At 50.9% G+C, this 6,792-nt stretch overlaps 1 protein-coding gene across 1 annotated transcript; it reads left to right on the top strand.

Moving 5' to 3' along the window:
• Positions 1-2,115: 2,115 nt before the first annotated feature.
• Positions 2,116-4,597, top strand: trabd2b (TraB domain containing 2B; the record flags this gene model as incomplete). Its single annotated transcript, XM_067230744.1, is given in 4 exon segments — positions 2,116-2,223; positions 3,740-3,927; positions 3,929-3,990; positions 4,279-4,597. Coding segments are annotated over 4 exon segments (584 nt in total), but the record flags the coding sequence as incomplete, so codon positions are not given.
• Positions 4,598-6,792: the final 2,195 nt, after the last annotated feature.

Below are 6,792 nucleotides of genomic sequence, written 5' to 3'. Positions count from 1 at the left end.
GTCCAGCCTGGAGCTGCAGGCCTGGAGACCCTGCGGTCCAGCCTGGAGCTGCAGGCCTGGAGACCCTGCGGTCCAGCCTGGAGCTGCAGGCCTGAGACAGGAGAGGAGAGAGAGAGGAGAGAGGAGCAGGAGAGAGAGGACTGGAGAGAGAGAGGAGACAGGAGAGGAGAGAGAGAGGAGAGAGGAGCAGGAGAGAGAGACTGGAGAGAGAGAGACAGGAGAGGAGAGAGAGAGGAGAGAGGAGCAGGAGAGAGAGACTGGAGAGAGAGAGACAGGAGAGAGGAGCAGGAGAGAGACTGGAGAGGATAGCAGAAAAGGAGGGAGGACAGGAGAGGAGAGAGACAGGAGAGAGGACTGGAGAGGAGAGAGACAGGCGAGAGGGACTGGAGAGGAGAGAGACAGGAGAGAGGGGACTGGAGAGGAGAGAGACAGGTGAGAGAGAGAGAGAGAAGAGAGAGAGAGAGAGAGAGAGAGAGAGAGAGAGAGAGAGAGAGAGAGAGGAGAGAGAGAGAGAGAGAGAGAAGGAGAGAGAGAGAGCAGGAAGAGAGACAGGAGAGAGAGACGGAGAGAGAGAGACAGGAGAGGAGAGACAGGAGAGGAGAGAGACAGGAGAGGAGAGACAAGAGAGGAGAGAGTGAGACAGGAGAGGAGAGCGGGAGAGAGCAGCAGTACACAGACGGGCCCACAGGAGAGAGCTGCTCCAGCACCAGTAGAGAGCCTGCTGTGTTGGTGTTGGCCCCTAAGCAGGCCCTGCCACACAGCTACTCAGCACCGCCAATGTTAACTCTGACCTCCAGCTCAACGTGGCCACCACACACACACACACATACAGCAGCAAGGGAGCACAGGGGATGCGTGGTGTGTGTATACTGCACGTGTGTGTGTGTGTATACCGTGTATGTGTGTGTGCCGTGTGTGTGTGCCGTACTAGTTTGTGTATGCATGTGTCTGTGTTTCCTGGTTTGAGTTGGTGTGTACATACACTACTGGCGTGGGCAGCTCAGATGAAGAAAGATCTAAGAAGAAGTAAGACTTGGTAGCAGGTGTGTTTCCTGTGGTTGTCTGGTAGCTATGGAGGGTAACATCAACACACACTAGCTAAACAACTTCCTCTGCTGGTCTGTGGTGACCAACTGTCTCTGTGAGGCCTCTGTTCAGACTGTTTATGTATGTCAGCCAGCAGCGAGAAAATAAACACAGCAGATCAAACAGACAGCTTGACCTCATACACGGAATGCTGAGTTTTTTCTTTCTTTTTTTACCTCCATCACTGACCATAAAAAGAGTTCATAACTGAAGTTAATGAATATCTGCTTGACACAGAGGACAGGGCAGGAGAGAGGAGAGAGGGGAGAGGGGAGGGGGAGAGGCAAGGAGGGAGGGAGGGAGGGAGGGAAGGAAGGAAGGGGAGAGGAGGATATGAGGGGAGGGTAGGAAGGGAGGATAGGAGCTACAATCTGCCCTTCTGATCAGTCTGACACTCAGTGGTAGCCTCACCTCACTGTCCAGCCAATCGCATCGCAGCCTTTGAACTCTGTGGCCAAGAAAGTGTAGCCCTGTCTCCCCCCCCCCTCCCCCCCCTCAGGAATGATCAGGAAAATCATAATAATAAAATAGGGGGTTTGAAAAGACAGAGAGAGGGACCTTGAAGATTGTCAGCATGCAGTTAATAAGGTGGGGAGTGCTCTGGGGCAGGGAGGGGTGTGTGTGTGTGTGTGTGGGGGGGGGGGGGGGGCAGCATTACGGCTTATTGCTGGGTTGAGTGACACACAGGATTATCTGTTAGTAGGAATAAAAAAAGCTTTCATCAGTGGTGGGGATGGGGCCTGCCTGTTTGATGTTTGAGTGAAGGAATCACTGGCGGGCCTGGAGGGGGGGGGGGGGGGGGGGGGGGGGGGGGGGGCGTAGAGTGCCTTCTGTATGGGGTCATTACACAGGAACAAGTGCACCCGAAAGATCAAGGGACAAGCATGTGTCAGAATGCCCCCCCCCCCTGTTATCTCAAGGCCTGCTCTGTCTCTGCCTCTGACCCAGAGCTCTCAGCCCACCCAGCCCTCTTTACCCCCCCCCCCCTTTGACTCCGGAGCTCACGTCCCATTTCCTGTTTCCTGTTAGGTCACTTCCTGGGGAACCACAGCGTGCTGGACATCCTGAGACAGGAGGGCTACGAGGTGGTGCACACGCCCTCGCATCCCCAGCAGCCAATCACAGAGTGAGTACCGAGCCGGAACTCCGCCTCCTGTTGCACACGTCAGGGTTGGCGTTGGACATCAAGACGGGTGTTTCAAAACGCCATGATCTGACAGTGTCTCTCTCTTCCTCATCATTTACAAAATACAGAAACATTCCCCCCCTCTGCTGAGGAGGTAAATGTGGGGCATATGGTCCAGGTTGTGCACTGCCACACATAAACCTCAGCTATGTAGGAATCCTTTGATAGCCCCCCAGGCCCCCCTCACCACCCTCACCAGCTGCCAGAGGTGAGCCGGCACCACTCCCAGCAGCCCCCTCACGCAGAACCTCACCCATCTGTCTCCCCTGGAGAGGGGTGCTCTGGGCTCCTCACGCGAACCTCCACCCCACCCCAGCTCCCACCCCGCGGGCCCCCGAGGACGGGGGAGGGGCGCTGGGGGTGGTGATCCAGAAGCCGTGCAGGTCGGGTTCATTAAAACCGCAGCGGCGCCGTTTCCAACCCCCCCAGAACAAGGGGGCGAAAAATTGGAAAATTAAGCGGAGCTCCAGTTTAACATCTTCCTCCCCTCCCCCCCTCCCCCCCTACCCCCCTCCCAGCCGCCAACACCACTCTACAAACTCCACCACTTCCCCATCTGCAGATTACATCTGTTAGCTTTCCCCTCCTGGCTCCCGAGGCGAGGCCGCGGGAACTTCTGCGGTTCGTCTGCGGTTTCCCCTGTAAAAAGCTGACAAGTGGACTGACTGATTGCGGTCGGGAGAACCTGAAACCGACCACGGAAACGTTCCGGGGCCCCCCTCTGATACGAGGCGGACACATCCGGGGGGGGGGCCAACACGACGCACCGTGTTTTTTTTGGCGCGTGGCGGGAAAAACCTCAAACCTGGCCCGTCTCAACCAACCAGGATTCTCTCTCTTCAGAAGGGGGGGGGGGGGGGGGGGATCACGAGCGAGGGATCACGAGCGAGGAATCACACGCGCATCGGCGCAAAAGCCGCTCTCTTTCTCTCTTCTGGCCGTGCCGGAGTTAGACCACAGGCTAGCGTACTAACCAACCACACAAGCACCCCAGCCGGAGGGGGAACACAAAGAAAGAGTGCGTGTGCCCTGGGGGACCCATTAAGAGGGAACACCTCAGGGGTGTTTACGGACGGGGAGGCTCTCTGGTGAGCGGGGAGGGTGGAAGGGCAGAAGAAAAGCAGAATGGAGGAGAGTAGTGTCTGCAGTGGAGGTATGAGGGAGAGGGTTCAGGGTGGTCTGGGCAGATGGCCCTAACCCTCTGCCACCACGCCTTCCTCCTGGCTTGTGGCTGACTTTAGCACTCCGTAAAGACTTTACAAGAACAGAGGACTTCATGTCCCCGTTTGAAGTCGAAAGAGCTCTAGATCCCGAGGAGAGCTGCGTGATGGAGGTTACTAGCCGAACCTTTATATACCGTAAATCAGACACGAAAGACACGCAGGCTGAGAACAGCCCTATGAAACGTCCTCCGCATAGCGTCGGGGCTAAGTTTGTTTGTTTCGTCTCCAGGGGCGTGCCTGAGAGGGGCGGACCCCACGGTGAACCCCAGCGATGAGAGCCTGGAGGCGGGCACGGCGTTCTCTCCCTCTGGGTGGGTGACCAGCCCCGTGGAGCTGGAGGACCAGGGGGAGGAGGGGGAGGAGCCACACATGCTGCTGCCCGACAGCCTGAGCCAGCTGGAGGAGTTTGGTCGAAACAAGCGTCCCCGGAAGGCTCCACCGAGGCCCCGGGCGACCACGCCTCTTCAGCGACCTGTGGGTCCGCATCGGAGACAGGTGAGAGGTGTCACTCTTTCTCGTTGAACGAAAAAAGGCGAAAACTAAATAGTTTTGTGTGGTGACTAGGAATAATAAAGATATGTTTTACTGACCACCATAACTTTAACAAAAAAAGAACTGTTACAGAACTGCAGAATTACTGGGTCTGCTCTACTTCAAACAATATGAACTCACTACCGGTCGAAACCTTGCTCTGCCGCCCTTAACTCTCTCTCTTAACTCTTAACTCTAAAAATACATAATAATCGATTTCATCTTCATCTTTAACCTTCTCCTCCTGCGTAGCTCCTCCCCTCAGCCCAGCGTGAGAATCATAAACGGCTACGTGACGGTGGAGCCCCCCCTCACCCTCCAGGAGCAGCGGAGGAGGACCGCCCTCTACCCCCCAGCACAGCCCTCCACCCCTGCCTCCACCACGGCCCTGCCCAGCTCCGCCTCCCCCAGCCCCAGCCTTGCCCTCCCCTGCCTGCTGCTGGCCTGGCTCGTCTCACACAAACTGTTCACCTCCTGACCACAGGGTGGCGCTCCACCCACACACAAGCAGTGCAGGCAGCTCGGGGGAAACACTCGCACACCACCAGCACATGAGGACGGGAGAGGCGGGGCCGGGGGACTCGGAGGGGAGAGCCGGGGGGGGGGGGGGGGGTCGGAGGAGGAGTCTGGACACGCCCGTGACCTCTGACCTCTCAGACTGGGCTCTCTGGCTCAGGGTTGCCCGACAAGGCAGCACATTCTGTCTGTGGAGATGTCGTGTCTCTTAAAACTCAATACAAGATGCCTGGAAGTCAACCTGACGAAGAGCGATATAATAGAATAACAAGTGTAGCACAGTGTCTGTAACACCAAGAAGACTCTGGTGCCTCATGATGAATAATACAGATATTAATGATGAGAATAGACTTACTAATGACTATAACAGCTATAACTCTGCAATGAACTCTATGTAATAACGGTCCCTGATGTTTAACACCCTAGGAGGATGAGCACGCTGTTGCTGATTTTGTAAATTGTGCATTATGTTCATAAAAAAATATTGTATATTTATTATTTCTCAAAGAGTATATTTTCTTGCTTTTGATGATTTGTTGAAAAATAAACCTTTTTGAAAACGATATCAAAGAACGGCACCTGTATTGACAACGTCTACATAGCCTACACCTTTATTTTGATTTTAGAACTCACTCATTCATGAAAATCTGATAGAAAATCTAATACAAGTCCAGAAGGCTGACGTTAGGAGTGAACCCCTTGTGTTTCCAGAATGGTAAGTCAAATATGTATCGTATGTGGAGCATGTTGCGTGTCCGTGGTAAACCCACATGATGCAGCCAGGGGCTTCAGATGTGCTGAAAAGACAAGCAAACATGATGTTATAGACCGTGAAACGGTCTGCGACGTCGCATTTCCCAGTAAAAAATCATAACGGATGTTGCTGATGATTCCCAGTGACAAAACCCAAACCACATTATTGGGGGGAAAACATCCATTTAAACATGGACTGAGCAAATAATCTAGCCTCTGAAAACAATTCCCTGACAAAAAAAAAGGCTGTGTAAATGCATTGACCACAGCCGACTGAGAAGAACTGGAAGAAGATGATTCCAGTCTGCCTCCTAGTGTTCATAACCGGCAGTTTGGATTAAATTGGGTGACAATTATTTGGTAAAGTTAAGTTAGTTTTTGAAAAGTTATCCTACGGTAAACTATATTTATATTTATTGCAACAGTGACAACTCAGTCACTGAAAGGCTGTGTGCTTTGCTTAGATGCACAATGCAAGAGACGAATACGAAAATACAGCTCAAAAAGGCGCCCCGTTCATTACAACTGAATTGGGATTGCGACCTCAATACAGACGCTGTTTCAGAGTGTACCACCAGATGGCGCAAGAGTGATGCAAATAGGTATTAGTCGCCGCAAAGCAAACCAGGATTCAGAAAAGCGTCTTGTTTAAAATTCACAAAGGGTCCAAGACCGAGATTCAAAATATGATGCATCTTAATTGTTTCATATTTAAATATTCGTGTCATACGTGATACTATTTGAAGTGAAGTATGGCATTTCTACAAAACCATTTTATACCTACTGATGACACAAATCTTAATTGAAATGTATTGTAATCTTCTACGTAATTTTAACATAACCTAAGTTAGGTTATTAGACAATAAAGACCTATCTGTTTTAAAAGAAATTGTAAGACGATGGATTCAGTCAGTCTAGCAGAATGTTGGCGGCATCGGAGGATAGTCTTTAGACGAAAGGCCTGCATTTGATCAGTACAAAGAGATGCAACTGTTTCAGTTTCACAAGATCCGCGTGCACATTTGCGAGCCAACACCATTTTCCTGAATGACCATTTACCTATAAATAAAATACTAATTATGTTTGGACAAAATGAAGGCAATACAATTTACAAGAGAAATTATCAGAATGTTCTAACTTTTAGACTTTCTGTTGTAAAGTAACATAATTATGTGTGACTGTTATTATAGACACTTTCTGCACATTGCTAAATACCTTATATATTGTTATACGAATATGATTATATATTATACATTGTACTACAGAATATAGTGCATTTAAGTGATAAGCTACCCTAAGGTGTTCTGGTTACTAACCAATCTCTTTCCTAGTTAATAGAAAGACTAATGGTTGTCAAATCCCATCAATATTAATTGGAAGATAAAGATGATAACTGTGTGTTCATTTCAACTTTTGCTTAGTTCCTGCCTAGCCACAACTGAATTTCCCTTTGCATGGTGGAGGGGAACAAGTTTTAGAAAATAAACAGCTATTTCG

This window comes from Osmerus mordax, chromosome 27 (assembly GCF_038355195.1).
Source record: "Osmerus mordax isolate fOsmMor3 chromosome 27, fOsmMor3.pri, whole genome shotgun sequence".
Taxonomy (NCBI): Eukaryota; Metazoa; Chordata; class Actinopteri; order Osmeriformes; family Osmeridae; genus Osmerus; species Osmerus mordax.
The sequence above is the reverse complement of the archived record's forward strand: the minus strand, read 5'-3'. Positions and strand labels throughout refer to the sequence as shown.